The sequence below is a fragment of the Sipha flava genome, unplaced genomic scaffold (assembly GCF_003268045.1).
Source record: "Sipha flava isolate LNK unplaced genomic scaffold, YSA_version1 3_pilon_pilon, whole genome shotgun sequence".
NCBI classification, from domain to species: domain Eukaryota; kingdom Metazoa; phylum Arthropoda; class Insecta; order Hemiptera; family Aphididae; genus Sipha; species Sipha flava.
In genome coordinates, this window is record NW_020273108.1 from 1,387,957 (window position 1) to 1,407,682 (window position 19,726).

Sequence of the window (19,726 nt, forward strand, 5' to 3'; positions counted from 1 at the left end):
TTAATTTAGTTTTATTTATGACCTAGTCAAGGGTTACAGCGGTTGACCACATAATACGAGTATTTATGATTGCATTATTTATAGTATTGCTTTGTATTAGGGTTACTGCATTTGACATTGGTACATTTTGGTTACAGTACGTAGTAGTTATTTAAATTTAGATCAAACATTATTGTTTCGTAAAAATGTTTACGATATATATTTTTAAAATGATAAGCTAGTGGATAAAGTAAATTAAAATGTAATAATAATATTATTTTGATAGGGATATTTAATATGCGTATTACTATTTATAATAACAATAATAATATTAGATCAACCAATAATAGCCGATTTCGGTTTTCTTGCCATTTATGTGTTTATTACTTGCTGTAATATGATTTGTGAATCACAACTTGTGATTAGTATTTACGCAACAGTTGTAGCGGCACGAAATTTAAAATTAACGCGGACGTAAACTTATATTGAAGTTTGAATTCAGATTCAAATCAAACAATCGCACAGATAAGTATAAATATTATTCTATAACACTTTTTGGTACCAATAAACATTAATTAGTTAAAAATTAAAACAATTTTATCAAGTCAAGATCTGAATTTATATTCATTATAAAGTTTATAATTTTTATTATGTTAGAGAATACGCCAAGGCTGGAAAATAATGTTATGTGTAAAAAGTGATGATGAAAATCACAAAACCATTTCAAAAGATAAAGAAAATGTTGCAAAATGGTTAGATTCACTACCGATTTTTTATGAAACGGAATCAGTTGCTTCAAAACATGGAAGAACTAAAATGTGAGATTGAAAATAATATAATGACTTTTACTGTCAATGATAAAATAGTTGAAAATGCTGAAAATACAATGAATGGCGTGGATGAATTACTCAAACTAATTGACGATAACGAATGGTATGCAACAAATATAATTCAATCAGATGATGGAAAAAAGTGTCAAAATGTACTTCAACTGAACAATAGTGAAGTTTCCACTGATCAGTCAAATGTATACATTGAAGGTAGTATTCATTTTTTGAAAGGGCATATTTTTTATATTTTTAAATCCAAGACCTAATCATTATATTAATATTATTTTAATTTTGATTTTTAAATTATTTAAAATAACTAAAAATTGGTTTTTTTTTTTTAATGAATATCCATTAATAATACTAATATTTTGGCCCGTTTTTACCAAAACAATTGTATGCTACGCTTAAATTAAAAGCTATAGCACAGTAATAATTTTATTTAAAATTTACTATTTATTTAATAAATGTAAAGGCATTATATAATATATACAACATAGGATGGAAAATGTTAAATTTTATTTAAAAAAATGGTCAGATTTATAAAGGTGAAAAAACGATATAATAATTATTATGGTATAATTGTAAATGGTCAGATATAAAAATGTGAAAAAAATTATATAGTATAGTATACGATACCATAGTTATGTAGATTGTAATTATATATAAAATTAGTTGATATTTGTTAACTGATCCAATAAAAAATTTAAAGTTATTTTTAGTATTAGTGTCTTATTTCCATGGTTACTTTTTATTTTAACACACACGTAGTTGTAATTCACTAGGTATTTAAACTGTGCCATCTTTTCACTTGTTCATAAAGTATTTGATTATTTAGATATTATCATGGTTAATCGACATAAAAGTACATACAAGTACATATAAGTATGATCACGGTTTAACATACAATTAAATACCATAAAAGTACAATATACATTGATTATATTGTGTGTATATTTATATATGTTTTACATCAATCCGAAAAACTCATTTACTGGAAACGGATATTGGTGGAAAAGGGAAAGATAGATACACTGTTAGTGGAAATTATATTATGATATAGATATAAAAAACTACGGAAAATATTTTAACTCCGTGTATTCTTACAGAGTATAAAGATGGACATATTTCAATAGGGAATATATTGGGATATAAGAAAAGAAATATTTTAATTTCAAAAAGCATTGACCTTAATATCAGGAAGAATTTACTAAAAACGTACATCTGGAGCATTATGTTATATGGATGTGAAACATGGACTATTGAAAGAGAAGAAATGAGAAGACTAGAGGCATTCAAAATGCAGTGCTACAGGGGATGCAAAAGATATGTTGGACTGATAGAATTACTAATGAAGAAGTTTAAGAAAGGGTATCGGAGAGAAAATCAATGTGGAAGAGTATAAAGAAAAAGTGAAATAAATTAATAGGTCATATTTTAAGATACCATGGGCTGCTATTATTAATATTAGAAGGTGTAATCGACGGAAAAAACCATAGAGGAAGAGCAAGATTGCAATACATAAGTCAGATAATGGAAGATCAAGGATGTAACTCATATCAAGAATTGAAAAGGAGGCTACTGATAGAGAAACATTGAAATTACTGCAAACCAATCATTAGATTGAATACTACAGAAGAATATTGAGATAAATAACAACATGTATTTAGAAGCATTACATAAAAAAAAAACATTGTTCTTTAGACAGAAAACAATGTTAACAATTAGACCTTTCTATTAATGCATTAATGGCTTTAGTAAGAGATAAAACTTTTGAAAGAATAATAAAAATTTCAAAACAAAAAAATTATATAAAATAAAACAGATTAATGCATCATAAAAGTTTGAAAATAACAACAGATATGATAATGAAGGTAGACGATTACTGGTTGGTAAGCTCAGAGACAGAAGTTAATTTACAATATAAAATATAAAATACATTAATATCATGTAATGAATGTGTATTGTCCTGCGATAAATGCAAAACATGTACTCATACATATAAATGCTCATGTATGAATAACATTGTTTATTTCAATATTTGCAAATATATTCATGCCTGTGTAAAAACAGAGACTGCAGGTAGTCACAAAATGAAAATCAGATTTTACCACCAACACAAAAATTAGTTGTTAATAATGGTTTCAAACAAACAATTAAAAAATTAAACTTAAATACAACAACTAATGAAGAAATTAAAAATAAGCTTGAAACAATATATGGTATGGTTAATCGAGTACAATTAGAAGAGACCAATGAAACATATATTATTAAGCAATGCCATAAAATAATTTCAAAATTGATAAACCATAAAAGTTCTAAAGAAATCATCATAGATGGAAGCAGTAAAAGAAAAATTGAATTGCAAGAAAGATTTTTTTAAAAAAAAAAATGATCAAGTCAACAGTAAACTTTATCTTTAGAAAGTAAACACATAAGACAGTTGTTAATAAACATGAATAAAGAAATATTAGATATATCTACAACAGAAATATTTTATCACTCTTATATTTAAATTAAATTACCGGTTATTGACTTCAATTTTCATTGTATAAAATTATGTGTCATTGACTTATTATAAACTATTTTTAAATAATGATAGTTTAATTTATTACATACCTATCTAATTAATATTTATTTTTTTCTTTCTACTTAAAAACATTTTCCAACAACAGGAAGATATTTTAGCAGACCGTGTAGGGACGTGTTTGGTGTGGACCCGGCTTTAGTTGTTATTTCCAACAACTAATTATGAAATTGATAATAAGCTTGAAACCTTAGATCATATGTATCATATATGATCGTATGTCATCATGATATATCGACTAGTAAAAAGCAAAAGGGGTTAAGTGACAATTTTACTACTTTTCAGGAAAGCAAAAACAAAATGTTCATATTTTCTTAACTTTGGCATTGACACTTTGGTATTTATTTAAGCATTAGGAATGAGGTTATTATATATTTCCATTCTATTACATGTTATCCTTCTGGTCTGACACTAATTACATTGAAATATTAAGTACATTTAATATCATAACGAATTTAACTAAACTTACCTTCTTTTGGCGCTTAGCTCTAATTTTATTTTTATTTTTTTGTGATAAATGGCGCTTATAAATTGTTCAGTAGACTTTTAACAGTTATGCAATGTAGGTATGTATAAAAAATTTTATTCGTATAATTATTTAAATCAATATAAAAAATGGTTTGATACTCATAGATCATGTTATTATTATGAAAGTTGATAAGCAACAATTGTAGGGGCTAAGAGCCATCAATTTTTCGTTTAACCCATAACATTTTTAACAATATAGCCTTACACCCTCAAAAAAAAAAAAGGCGCTTGTACCCTACTTTTATAACAGTTGTGTCACTTGTCACAAAAAATTTAAATTCTTGTACTTACTAAATCTCATTACTTAATGGTCAGAACAACATGTTAGTACGATTGAAAGATCTAACTGTTGGTTATCCCGTAGTTACACCATGTCACTTAACCCTTTGGCCTTTTACCTAAGATCGTTTCTGGGGCAGGGCAAGCGGGGCTCTTGCCCCGGGCCTTGCGATCTCATCACAGTTTGATAGGCCTTACTTTCATAGATCATAGATACAATAAAAAAAAAAGTTAAATTGATGAGCAAAAAAAATGTACATATCATTTTTTTTTCATGTAAAATTGTTTATTATATAAATAAATTTATTTACTTATTCATATTGTTGTAAGTGCAAGGTACTATATTTGTTAAGATTATTTGCGCACATTTGAGTACCAATATGCAACTGGCGCGCGATAGTGACATTTCCACATTTAAGGCCCCGCAATTTTACTCTGCCCCGAGCCCCGCAAATCATCAGGATAGTCCTGCTTTTACCAGCCGATATAATATATATGATATATTATGTGATCTAAGCTTGAAACAATATACGGTATGGTTAATCTCCGTTACTTTCCGTAATAATTGATAAGATTTATATTATAATCACGATCATGGTTATTGATGTGATAAGGATATGATTATACAAACCATTTTCCCTGCAAAGAACCGTTCGTGCCGACAGTACCACAATCGTGATTAGAGCGCTGTACTCGTACGCCGCCGTTTTTTTTTTTTTTTTTCATGGCTAAAGAGAAACTAAAGCCCGTCTACTCCATGGCACAGCAGTTGTATTTAGTATTCGCCATCGAACTCTATATGATAATATATATCATATAGAATTCAATGGTATTCGCAATCCTGTTTCTATTGACGGTCTTGTGATAGTGTGTACTTCTTATATGATATTTAATGTTTTTGTGTTAACGTATTATTACAGTGATTGTTTCTGTAACTATTACATTTATCATTGGCATTGCTCCGCGTCTTTCCGGCTGTTACTGTTGGTTGTCAACTGTTGTCCGTTATCACTACACCGCGCGCACAAACGACGCACGTACGTTAATGCCGCAATCTTGTTGTGCTCCCATTCTTTGAAGACTTCGGACGAAACGCCGTCCTACGTGGTTCGGGTCACGGTTCATCATCATCTTCAAATGACTCGGGTTCCCGTCATATCGCCACCGTTTTCGGTACGTATACAAATAATAAAACACGCAATGTTCGTCCATCGTGCGTCTTGCATCGCGTTCAGGTTGCCCAAACGAACGCTTTTAGCTGACTGCTTGGACGTGTGTTGTTTTCCCAAAGACATTCACATACATGAGTATTTTTTAATTTTTTTTTCTTTTATTAATTTATGTTTATATGTATTTATTATTTAGTGCTTAAAAACAAAATTATTTAGTTAAATTAATTTATATCTAAAACTCATAGTAACATCACTTTGGATGCATAATATTAACACGTCGAGTGCCACAGTCAATGGGTAGTTGACAATTTGTATAGGCATCTTTATGACCTTATAAATTACTCGGTTATCAGAGCAATTCTTCTGTTTCACTATGTGGTCAGTAAAACGTTTACTTTTCAATAGTGCACTTGGATTTTATTTTCGTTTATTTTTAGCAAAGTAATGGTTATTTTTCGATGATGGCGATGACAATAATTATGTATATCTATATTGTTAGTTGAATAGTTGAATAGTTATTATGATATATAGTACTTGTATTGCCAAACTAGTTTTCTTTTTCTTATAATATAAACATATACATATATGATTTATAATCGAAAATAATTCAAAGAATTCACATCATTATATTAATTAGTTTTTCTTGCCTACTATTATTCATTACTACAAGTTATAAATTTAATTGTATGTATTTATTAGCACGTTCACCACGCTAAAATATTCGGTTATCGGTTAAATTGTATTTATAATTTTAATACTAAATAATAATAATAAATTGGTATGTAGAAAAAACAATGGTAGGTATTGCTCTGGGGGCCGATATTGATACTTAGTCGATCAACGTAATTGCGTGACTGATTTCGCACAGATTCTTGGGCAATGGTCACCAAATACTATGAGGCACTTAACGTATTAAAAGATTGCAAAACATTTTCAATATAAATGACTATGAAAAATATAAGGGAATCGTTATTTGAAAATAAAACTATTTTTATGTAATACTTAAATATCTATTTAATACTAAAATAATATTAGTACCTATTTTTTTCAAACATATATGACAGCAGTCTAAGTAATTTATTCGATGATCTAGTTTAGTAGTATTAATTACTACTAAATAAGTAGTTTAGTGATCAAATCATTTTATTGTTAAATAATAAATTATTGAAGTAAAGATAATCATTAGATTTTCGATTACTTTATCTAATAAACATTTCTAGATATAGCCTCTATCTAGGTTTATTGTAGTAGGTGCTTACAGTTATTATCAACAGTTCAATAAACAAAAGTAAAAATAAAGTTTTTAGTTATTAGTTTTATGCCTGGTTGCATGAAAACAGTTCAATAAACTGTTGGGCCGATAATATATCAATTGTAAAATAGTAGAAGTTAAAGAACAGATTTCGTTTCATGAAAGTATTATAAATTATATTAAATTATCAGGTTATAACCAATTATCTGGTATTAAGTAGTACACAAATATTATTCTTATCGAGATTATTATTTTTTCAAAGAGATAAGCATGTCTTGTTAATTTAATTGTTAATTGTTATTTGATGGATTTGACCTATCTCTAAACCACCTTGGTCTTGGGAGATTTATAAAAATTTAAAGAATAATATCTTCATCAGAATCATTAGACGAGGATGACAAAGACATTACAATTAATTATTTAAATTTAAAATGTCTTGAAACAATAATATGAAATAAAATAAAATTAATAATTATTCAAAATTAAATAAATAACAATTTCAAATGATAATACATTTTAAATTAAATTATAAGGAATCTTAAACGGTTCTGCAAATATTACAGATCCGAAATCGAACCTATAACTTATCAAGGGATAATGCTTTATTAGTCTTTTAAAGTCTTTTATTTATCAATTTTAAAGAACAGTTTTATTTTTGCATAACCGATAAGTCGTTATCGGTTCTATAAATGATCATACAACCCAGCATTCATTTTTATATATGATGAATATTGATATTGTTCTTAGCATTCATAGAGGAATGTTATTAAATATAAATAATTTCATATATAAAAAAAAAAACAAAGATTTGGTTTGTAAAATCAACAGCAATAATTGTTTCAAAATAAATTTTTTCTATCATATTATATTTCAATTACATAACATTACAATCACTTAAATTTTTGGAATTATATTTTTTGACTAAAAATGTGTTCAAAGGGATAACATTTTGATTACTAGACTTTTGGCCACTAAAATTTCGACCAGACTACACCATCCATATGGCAGTTGATTATAAAATAAGTTTATAAGTATAAATTTATTTAAAATATATTATGAATTTAAGATAAATTATAAGTAACCAAAATATTTATATATTAAACAATACTTTACACAAGTCATAAATAAGATATGTTAAAAATAATGTTCTAGTGTTTTTTATCATTAGCTGTATAATAAAATATATATATATATATGTGTGTAATATTTATTTTATAGATTAACAAATTAAATGTTTGAATAATGTTTTAAAACGGAGAAGTCAACTGTTGTCAAGAAATACCAGAAAAAAATCTTCCACTCATCATGGTTCGTTTGATTAAACTTTCCTCACCTTATTTATTTATATTAATAAACAATCAATAGCCAAAAAGTAAATTTTAAAAGTTTAAGCCAAAAATGTAAATGATTATTTTAGGTGTATTCAGTTTTTGTGCGTTAAATGTAACAATTCAATTATATAATTTAATAATTATTAATTGTCAGTTTTTTTATTTTCATTTATTTATCATTTTAAAACTATTTCAATTTTGATACATTTTTATTTACTAATATTTTTAATATATTCATATAATAGTATGGTTTCACTTATATCAAACTTAAAATATTTAGTTTTAAATAGCTTTCACTAATTTATTAAATTAATTTATATTGGCTTAAATTTTCAACAAGCTTTATTTTCATAAGAGCTAGAGTTGCCATTGACTAAGGTTTAAGTACTATTTACAATTCACTATCATGAGGTATTCTTATTTTAAATTTATTATTGAATTATAATATTTCTGTATACTATTTAATGATAATAAATTTGAATTAAAGATTATTTTTAAATAATACTAGAATTAATTTATTTTTATTTTTTATTTACTGAAGAATATACTTCATAAATATGATTGGAGTAAAAAAAATATTTTATAATAAATAATTCTTAGTATTGAGTCTAGTTAATTGAATGAGTTAATGTTTTATACAGATAAAACATTATAGAGCTTAGTTAAACATTGCAAACTTTAACATCAATGTTGTATTTCATTTTTAATTATTGTTTATTAATTATATTATAGAAGAAATCTACGCATATTGGACTTAATATATTTTAAAATAATAAAAATATATATTTATTATTAATTGTAGTCTTACTGATTTGTCAGTTATTAATATTATTTTTAAATCTATTGTTATGTAACATTTAAAAAAAGGAAAGAATTGTAAGTAATATATGTATATGTATGGCAACTTTAGTTTATTTAACTAAATATATATTCTGGAGCAACTGCTTTATAATATCTGTTCAGTTTTGGTTGTTCAACTTGGTGATGATTGCGCTTACTAAATGAAAAAGTATATAAATGAACCTAGTTGATTTTATCCATGGGTTGATTTCAGAATGAAAAAGATGACATATGAACGAGGTCTATTACATGTACCTACTTGTTATTCCATTGACACTTTAATGGAACTCAGCATGTAGTATGGTCGTATGTTTCATAAAATGTATGTTAATAGATATATATATATATATCTACCTATACTATATAGGTGTATCTCAGGATTATATTTTTGGTTGATGGTAATTGAGTACACATTTATTAAATATATATATATATATATATTTAAAAAAAAATATGAAATTTTTAAATAAATAAATTTAATAAAAATGTATTAATAATATCAAAATTAAAATCCTAGAATTAATAATTCTGAGAAATACTTTGTAGTATATGTATTAAAATTTAAGCACTTTCTATTAAAAACTTTTGACTGTTTTATTATAATAATTATTTTTATTCAAAATATTTATTCTAAGTATATCATTGGTGCATTAATTGTTATTGTTTTATTAGTGATAAAATATCTGTGATCGATATTATATTTTTAAATATTTAATATTAGAGTTTTTTAATTTTGTATTTAATTGAAGAATATAATTTTAACCATGTTAGTGTTTGATGTAAAACTAACTAGAGTCTTCTATTTATGTTTATGTATATATATTTTGATTTATAATAAAATATTTTTTTATTAAGACATGAAAGGTTATAATATCATAATTATATCCATAAACATAATTAAATTTAATGAAATTGTATTATTAGAGATAATTTTAGTTTAAAATGTAGAAGTAAGCGTAAACATAATATATAATCAAATTAATTATATATTTAAAGAAATTCATAAGAAATTATGAAATTAGGAACTAGGAAACTATCCTATTTAGAGTAAATAATTAATTATTTAATGCATGAGTTTTACTATAGAATGTTGTATTTACCTATTTAGAGAGCTTTATTAATTGATGTAACCGAAATAAATTTTTTTTATTAAACACGTATGAATACATTTTACATAAAACATTTAGGTGAATTTGGACGAGCCTCCTTTTCTTACAGTTGGCACAGAAGTCAGTGCCAAATATAAAGGAGCGTTTTGTGAAGCAAAAATCAAAAAGATATTGAAAATTGTAAAATGCAAAGTTTGTATTATTGTTATTAAAATGTAATTAATTTCAAACTCTTTTATAATAATAAAAATATTATTTTTAGATTCTAAATTCCAATGGAGTGTCTACATTTGTTTTTGATGATGTGATAAAAGGAGAATTAAAAGTAATACATTTTAATTGTTTGATATTAAACATATATTTTTACAAATGTATATGTTATGTGTGAATTAAAGGTTGGAGCTACTGTTGAAGTAAAATGTGGTGATAAAAAAGAATTTAGCCAAGCAACAATTCAAAAAATTCAAGATTGTAGTCAATATACTGTTGGTATGTATGTGCAATTATCTAATACAGTAGTTCTCAAACTGTGTGATTGGGAGTCACAAATACTTATTAGAGGAGGCGCAAGGCAAATATTTATAGTTTATATTACACTATCATATATTTATTTTTAGATCGACAATAATTTGATTATATTTTAATAATAAAAATATTAATTTATTTATTCATGGGAGGCATGGTTACATTTTGTTTAGGGGTAGCGTGACCAAAAAAGTTTGGGAATTGCTAGTCCTATGTATTTATAACCTTGTTAATTTACTATGTCATTTTCTAGTATTTGATGATGGTGATATAACATCATTGAAAAGGACTGCATTATGTTTAAAAAGTGGAAAACACTTTGCTGCTAGTTCTACTCTTGATCAACTCCCTCTTACCCATCCAGAGCATATTCGTAGTCCTGTACGTACTAATATAGTGCAGAGTTGCAGAATTCGAAAACCTAAAAAAAGTGTTGAGTAATGATATTTATATTTTCTTATAATATCTATAAATTCAAGTATCATAAATATCCATAATTTTTGATTACTTAAATAATACTTGTAATAATAAATTATTATACAACTTTTTTTTTCATAGTTTATATTTTATTTTTATATTTACATAAAAACTACTTAAAACATGAATTTAGTATAATTAATACATGATCATTATGTTCTGTTAACAATTTTCCTTATAAATGTTTAATTTTAGACTCACTTAAAAAACTACTAATATACACCTATATCTAATAATTGAAAATTACTTTTTGGTTTACTATTTAAATTTCATATTATATCCTAATTATAAATTTTATTTTACTTATATTGTTCTTTATTATAAAGGAAAATTAGCGAAGAAAAAATTTCATCCATGGAAGAAAAAGATATTGGAAAAGTATTTTGTGTAGAATCTAATGATAAAAAGAAAGTTAGAGACAATTGGTTTCCTGGATTGGTAGTTGCACCTACTGCACAATCCTCAGTTAAAACAAATATAACTGATGACTATTTGGTTCGTTCATTTAAGGATGGAAAATAGTAAGTATGATTTTCTAGCTCTTTTCTTAAAATAAATATTTACTATATAATTGTTTACCTAAAGCTATACTGTGCCAAAAAAAGAAATTACAGAATTTACAAAAGAAATTGGTGCTAGAGTGGAAAATCCTACTCTTAAAACTGGTAATTTTTTTTTTGTTTTATATATTTTATGTAAAACTTAATTTAATTTATTTTTGTAGCTGTTGAAAAAGCCACATTGTATCTTGACAAGGATGAATTACCTCCACATTGGGATCGTGATTTGCTATTTGGTCTTGAAAAAAATTGTTTAACTACTGATGATGAAGATAAATGTGATAATGATGTATGGTTTTATTAATATAATAATATATATATTTCTGACTAGGATATGTTATAGCATAAATATTCATGAAATAAAGTTAATTAATTAATTTTTAAACAACAATTTTTACCAATTAATTCATCTAAGAAATATGTAGTTGAAATAAATGCATCATAGATAAAATATTAGTTTTCTTATTTGAAAGCTAATCCAGCAGTTCTAGTGTTCAGTTCTATTTTTCAAACAAATTTAAAATGGTATGATTTTCCTAACACACACTATGATGAAGTGTGCCATGATATCCTACACCTTTATTTAAAAACAATAGTACTCTCAGTAAACATTTAATAAATTAATAAATTAATTTATTTTGTAAAAATTAATGGCGTATAATAAATAAAACTGATTCAGACATACGCCTGAATCAGTTGTATTTATTTATTTATATAATTTATTTATTTACATTATTAAGTTAAAATTGTGTTTAATGAGACAATCACATTATATTGAATTGAGGATTTAAATGGTATATAAGGCTTATCAATTTTAAGAGAATTAATTGTGTACTTTTCAGTATATATATATATATATATATATATATATATATATATGTATGTATGAAATTAAATGTTATTATTTTTATTATTTTTAGGAAACTCCTGAATCGAAAGTCGATGAAGGAAAAGATCATTTTCTTGCACTATTATTTAAATTTTTGGATGAAAGAGGAACGCCTATAAATCAAGTTCCATCTCTTAATGGCAAAGATGTTAATCTATTCAAATTATTTAAGGTATTTTAGTAAATATTTAAAATACTAATGATAAGAAGCTCTAAAATATACAATAAAAATGTAGTTATTAAAATATTCTAAACTTTATATAAATTTTATTCTAATTAAACATTTTCTTACTAAAATTATTTTTTCATATCTTAAGTTTATTTTTGTAAGTAATAATTTATTATTATTTATTAATACATTTATTTCTCATTTCTGGTACGTTTCTGTTATAATTTCTCTTGATTGTCTTATATTAACAGCTATTTTTATTATTATTAATACATATAACTAATAAAATATATATAAAAGAACAGGCCTTTTTTATGTTCCCATTTTGTGATGATACTATTTAACATTTTAACAATTTGTTTTCACTGAGTTGTTCCAAATACCTTCCTGAGTGTCACCACATTGCCCAATTTTTCATTTTTTTTTCTATCTTCGGTGAGGGAGAAAGGAATTTTATTTTTATCCCTATTTAAATAAAACAAACTGGTTTTTTTTATGTCTCCTTATAAAATATCACTAAAAGTGAGAATTCAAATCATATCATAAGAATTTTTAATTCTCCAAGGTTATATTATAAGTAGGGCTCGAAAGTTGATGATCTTAAAAACATTAAAAAATGACCTAAAAAGATGCAAATATGACATAAAAATGACAAAAAATGACCTAAACAATTTACAAATATTTGTTTTAATTTAATAAGAATAATTTTTTTAAATATTTCACTCTATTTTACTGTAACATTCTATGTAATTTATCAAAACTTACAAATTACTCACAATATGACATAACATTTAAAACAAATATCCTTAAAATATGAAATTAAAAAAATACAAATATTTGTTTTATAAATTTATCAAAGCTTACAAATTACTCAAAAATTAAAATAATAGCATTGTACAATTAAAGCGTATTTGATGTTATCAAAAGTAAATGAATGACAATTATCTGTTTATTAATATTTATATTTGGAAAAACTTCTCTCCACGTTCACTGAAGTGATTGGAAGGCATAGATGAGCACTAACCTACGTTTTAATTTTCGTAATTTCGAAAATATTACGAAAAAAATAATAAAATTTAGATATAATAGGTATTATTCACTATAACGTGACAACGAGTGTACGACTGTGATCAACGATATAAAATCAGATACTAATCAAATATTAGGAAAAAATAATATTATGTAGGTATAATAATATTTACCACAATATGACAACTACGAATTTAATCGTAAATAAAATCAAATAAAAATAAAAATAAAATCAGACAAGTCTTAAATTATTGGCATAATGGTCGACAAGAATCGATAAGAAATTAATTTCTGTAAAATCAGTAAAAATGACCAAAAATTTCAAAAAATGACTTAAAATGTAATTAACACCAAAAAAAGATAAATAAAAATTCATTATTCGGATTCACATTCTAATGAAACACATTTGTGGCCAGAAGATCATTGTCTATAAAGTTCCAAAAAAAAAAAAAAAAAAAGGCGAATGCATCAACTTCCAAGACAGCTATAATATAACGAATTTGAATATAAAACATATATATATTATTAATTATATTCAATGGCATATTTAGGGATTTCAGGATAAGGGAAACACATATTTTTTCGCCTCCCTCCCCCCTTATAAATTAACTTTCATTATTATTTGATTTCTAATAATATTAAAAATTCAGTTACAAAAAAAAAAAAGATCGACTGAGCAAATATAATAAAAGGCTTATTTATACATTATAATTTCTATTTTAAATATATATATATATATATATAGCCTATATTTATGGCTCTAGGTCACCTTTTACAAAAAATTTAATCAATTAATTGAAGCTAAAATTTTGATTGGATGTACTAAGGGAAAAAAAATATTTTTACTGAAAATACCATTATACCTCAACAATTTTTCAGTTTAGTTTAGAAGAGTTCAGTTTTCATTAAAGGTTTGTTTTACAATGACGATAAACAAAGCACAAAAATAGACTTTAATTTATTGTGGTGTAAATCTGGAAAATAGCTGTTCTTCGCTTGGATAATTGAATTGTATGTAGAATTTTCTAGAATTGGGAGACCTGACCATTTATATGTTCATACACCAAAAAATAAAACTAAATGTGGTATACTAAGAAGAGTAATTTTAAAAATGAGTTACTCAGTATAAAATCATTTGTAAATATTCAAAAATAAAGTTAAATTATACAAGTTATGCTCGTAATTGTAACTTTAGAATTATTTGTAAATATTATTATTACTATCATTATTATTTTTTATTCATAATTCAGTTACTACTACTATTTAGCACTTGATCAAATTAAGTAAATTAATACAATTCAGAATTTAATTTAGAAAAAGCATTATCTACGTATGGGTGAAGCTGGATAATTCTTATAGTATTATGTATATGTATTATATATAAAATATTTTTCTATTATTATGGTCAAAATTATTAAATGCATTATTTTATTTTTAGTTAGTTATGAATTTAGGAGGTTTTAACAAAGTCAATAAATTGAAGGATGAATGGAGAAATTTATCAATAAAAATTGGCCATGAAGAATCACATATTGTTATGAAAGATATTTATCGAGAGTAAGTATAAAATTTTTCTAACATTGATTTAACCATAAAATGTTATAATTTTAATAGTTTTAATATATAATAATTCCAATATATTTTAACATCACTACTGGATTTCATTAAATTAAACTTTCAATAGATATTTACATAAGATACTACCTTATGAACTATAGTTTTAAGATTTTATTTTTATTAAATTGAAATACATTATTTCTTACTTGTCAAATGTTTTTTTTTTCATTTTATCAATCCGTATTCATATTATTTTCAATTAAACTTATTTGAAATCAAATAGCAGCTAATAATAATTGCTCCAATTTTCATAGTCCCTTCACCTTGATGTACTTCACTTATTCATTAATTATTTGATTATAAATAATTAACATAGAAAAATAATAGCCATTGACATCTTGAACATTTTTAAACAAAGATGTATTTTATTATATAAATATATTATACTTAAAATTTCTTACACTTGTTATAAAACATAATTTGAAAAACATAAAAATTTTAAAATGTCACATTTTAAGCACTTAGAATTACAGCCTACATCGCTTTTTTTTTAAAATTAATAAATAATGAGATTATTGACTTCTGCTAAATTTCATAAACCTTTTTATAGTTATTAACTATGATGTTTTATAATTTTATTTTTTATTTTTTTTTTTTATTTCGATATGATAATTATCAATAATTTTAATATTCATGAATTATTTATTAATGATATCCTTATACTTTGTGGATTGCTATGGGTAAATTTTACTATAAATACATCAATATCTTCGTTTGTTGTGGTTGGTCATATTCGTTCTTCATACCTTTGTGTATTGCATATCGTCGTTCGTGGGAATAAATCTCCTATGTGAACAAATACCAAATTAAGGTTTTAATATCACTAAATTCAAAAAAAAATATCTTTGATGATGTGTGCTATGTGCTATCTTTCTTCCATGTTTAATGAAATATAAATTAAATAATCTCTCTTGTGTAGGGCCAATCATAAACGTTTCGGGAATATCTCCAATGTGAATATTTAAGCTCCTATGTATAAGACGTTCTACAAAAATGTATAAGTACCTCCTATGTGAATAAACATACGATTGGCAATCACATTGGAGGTATTATTGTTTATGTATAGGTTAGTGTTGTGTGGGGAATGATAGATAAATAGCTGTTTGGTCTCCACTGAAAAGTAGCGTTTTTTCGCATAGGAAATTTATTCCCACGGATGACGACATGCTGTTTCGTTTTATTCCATCGTCGTTACCGGTATTCAAGTCGTTCCTAATTATATATTGAATGTAATATTTGAATGCCTTGTGCGCCATTACGAGACAAGTTGTTGGTATATTTTGTACTTATTGTTTTATATGCGAGTGATGTGTAACATTTGTTATGAAATACAATACTGAGTTTGTGGACTAGAAGTGGTGAATATAATATGATATAACATAATAGCAATACAGTGTTGCAAACCTCATCAGTTATTATTTTATTATTATCTATTTATTCTTTTGTCTCCTTGCAATTTTCTAATTTTTAGCAATATTTAAGTGAATAATATTTCTTCCTAGGAGTTTTCTCATATTGTTTTCCTCAATAGAAGATCTGGGGGGTATCTGCCGTAGCAATGATCTTTACTGGTATATTTTATTGTTTCTAATGCACAATTAGTATTCTGCTGCATCTTACAATAAAGCCTGTCATCCAGAAAGAGATTAATACATTTCCCTGAAAACACGAGATAAATTTAAATTTATACATCAATCCAACAGGAATCAACTAGGTACTCGATAATTCCCAAAACATAAGACGTCTTGAACGCCAAAGACTTAGTACAAAATATTAGACAGGACCGAAGCTTCTGCATTAGGAGAGATTACTTAAACATGTATTATATCTATTTATCAAAATATTACTATTAATATTTATATATAATTTTAAAATGTATTGTTAAAAATCATCGTTCAATATAATAAAAAAAAAAGACTCAGAGTGGTATTTAAAAAAAATTATATTTTTAAATATATGTATTTAAATTGTAGGTTAGTACTTTTGTAATTATATTTAATTTTTTTGTGTTATTTTTACAGATACTTGCTTAGTTATGAGGACTTTAATCGTAAACTTGGTTGTACTATGCTCAACTATCCAAGAGGAGTAAGATCACGAAATAGATTTAGTCGGAGTATCATTCGAGATATTGATAAGGCATTACCCAGCTCATCAACAGCTGAGAAGGTTGAAAATCAGAAAGAAGAAACTAAAGACAAATCAGAATCATCTAAAGATAACGAAACTATTAAAGATACAGTAGTAAATAAAAAAACAGCTAAAATGTTAAAGTTAGAAGAAAAAAATTCTAATAAAAATAACGACGAATCTAAAAGAAGTGATAAAAAAGATGACGCTACATCGCGTAGTAAATTATCAGGTAAATTGGATCCTGACATAACGGAGGCAAATGATATTAAAATAAAAAATGAATTAAAAGAAACATCGAAGAAAGAGGAAGACAAAAAGGATAATATTGAATTAAAACAAGTTGATGCTGAAATTGTTGAGGATAAAAAAGGTCAAAAAAAAAAAAACGCAAAAAATTTATTCGGAAAATCAATTCGAAAAGCTCCTAAAAAAGAAAAAATTTCAAAAGTAAAACCCACAGAAACTGGATTGCCGGGGGTGAGAAAAATGAGAGCTATTAAGAAACAGATTAAGACATTTGTGAAAACAATAACTCCCTTCAAAAAATCAAAAAGAGGCGCAAATAATACCCAGCAAGATGCTTCTAATAAAAAAAAACCAGATGAAGATGTCCCAAAAGTAAAATTTCTTATTTTATTTTATTATAAATACAAATTCTTATGTATTTTAATAATTTTGAGACGGTTGGAACTTAATAACTTTATTCTGTAATCATTTTCAAACCAATTACAAATTATCAATAATTATAAAAATGTTGGGTTTTCAAATTATAACTGAATCATAAATATTCTATTAAAATATAATTGAATATCTGAAATTAATATAGCTTAAAAAAACTTATTTTAGTTTTTGAGAAAACTTATTTCAAAATATAAATTATTTATAGTAATATCCAAAGCATATTAATTTTTTAATCAATTATAATCAATTTTATTTTTAAAATTGCAATATATTGCATAACTAACACTAAAATGTATACAGGATATAAATTATAATACATTAACCAAAATGTAATTCATTAGTTTTATTAGCCCTTATTACCTATATTTAAATTATATTATGTCTTTACTATTTATGCTGGACCCATATGCTAATGTTCAATTAATAATAATTGACCAAAATCAATGGATAGATTTTTAAATTTAAGTTTCATTATTTCTTTTAAATGTAAAATTCAACCAAAAAATTAAAAAATAAATAAATAAATAAATTTTTATATTAATCTATATATATTTTTAAAATGTTAGTCAACACGTTCAAAATCTAAAGAAGATGTACCAAATAAATCAAGAAAAATGTCAGTACCAAGTGATCATACTGATATTGCTACAGTTCAACCTAAGAATTTATCAACAGTAGAAAATCAAGGTAAAATCAAAAAAGTGGATGGTGGGCCTGAAAAGAAAAGAACTACAAAAAAGAAAAAAGATGAGAAAGATGTAAAACCATTAGTTGCTTTTCCACATGTGTAAGTTGAGAAATATTTGTAAAACATGTATAATTAAATCAAAGAATGATTATTTTATATTTTTAATGAATTTAGGAATTATAAAATGGAACCACTAGGTAAGAGTGGACTTGTGGAAACAGGTGATATATTAAGCGTATATTATGGAGATAAACACAATATATATTCTACCACTTATGATGCAAAAGTAAATATTTCTTCATTTACTTTTTTAACTTTAATCTAGAGATTTACTAGCTTTTAATGTTACAAATGTTATTTACAGTTTATATGTATTCTTAATAGTTAGAAATATTATAAGAGAATAAGAGATGTATTTTAAAAACTATGAAATTAGAATTAAAGAATTAAATCATTTGCATGTTATATTTTTGAAATTTAATTTTCAAAATAAAAGTTTTATCAAATATTTTATTGTTGAGGACAATAGTTGTTGAAATCAAATTTTTTTATAGAGTTCAAATAATATTATTTTCATAAAATTGCAGGTTATTAGTTGTATTTGTGTTAATGAAGGATATAGATATTATGTCCATTATGTTGGATGGAATTCTCGTTATGATGAATGGGTAGATCATTTACGTATTTGTTCTAAACGTGGACCAGATGGTATTAATTCAGAAACAGGAGCTGAACCTGATACCGATGTGGATCCTTCTAAAAATGAAGTATGTTATAAACGTAATTTTCTATGAAAAAAAAAAAATTAGAAACCTTATTTTTAAGTTTGCCCTCATATAAGAAGGAGGAGCACCATCTAACTTAAATCGCAGTTTCTTGTACTTGCAATGATACTTTTCCAATTATACCGGAAGATTATACGTAATAAAATGTAAAACTCTCTCACCATTTAATTTAACCGGTAATTCGTGTAGACTTAATAATTTCCAATATATCCATACCAAATATTTACACTTATTTTTACTGAGAACCCTTTATACGAATAGCATGAGAA

At 24.9% G+C, this 19,726-nt stretch overlaps 1 protein-coding gene across 2 annotated transcripts in view; it reads left to right on the top strand.

Moving 5' to 3' along the window:
* The first annotated feature begins 634 nt into the window (after positions 1-634).
* The window catches only part of LOC112688726 (AT-rich interactive domain-containing protein 4B-like), a 24,320-nt gene continuing 5,228 nt past the window's right edge, over positions 635-19,726 (top strand). The window contains exons 1-16 of one of the 2 annotated variants that reach the window (XM_025562065.1): positions 635-1,019; positions 5,121-5,373; positions 7,843-7,932; positions 9,983-10,096; positions 10,167-10,229; positions 10,300-10,393; positions 10,683-10,866; positions 11,233-11,427; positions 11,492-11,571; positions 11,631-11,755; positions 12,387-12,527; positions 14,992-15,110; positions 17,192-17,921; positions 18,551-18,771; positions 18,847-18,958; positions 19,260-19,439. In XM_025562065.1, coding sequence (XP_025417850.1) covers positions 7,930-7,932; positions 9,983-10,096; positions 10,167-10,229; positions 10,300-10,393; positions 10,683-10,866; positions 11,233-11,427; positions 11,492-11,571; positions 11,631-11,755; positions 12,387-12,527; positions 14,992-15,110; positions 17,192-17,921; positions 18,551-18,771; positions 18,847-18,958; positions 19,260-19,439 — 2,361 coding nt within the window. In that variant the 5' untranslated portion in view covers positions 635-1,019; positions 5,121-5,373; positions 7,843-7,929. Of the gene's footprint in view, positions 1,020-5,042; positions 5,374-7,842; positions 7,933-9,982; positions 10,097-10,166; positions 10,230-10,299; positions 10,394-10,682; positions 10,867-11,232; positions 11,428-11,491; positions 11,572-11,630; positions 11,756-12,386; positions 12,528-14,991; positions 15,111-17,191; positions 17,922-18,550; positions 18,772-18,846; positions 18,959-19,259; positions 19,440-19,726 lie in introns of those variants that run through there. The other variant, XM_025562063.1, reaches the window with a different exon arrangement.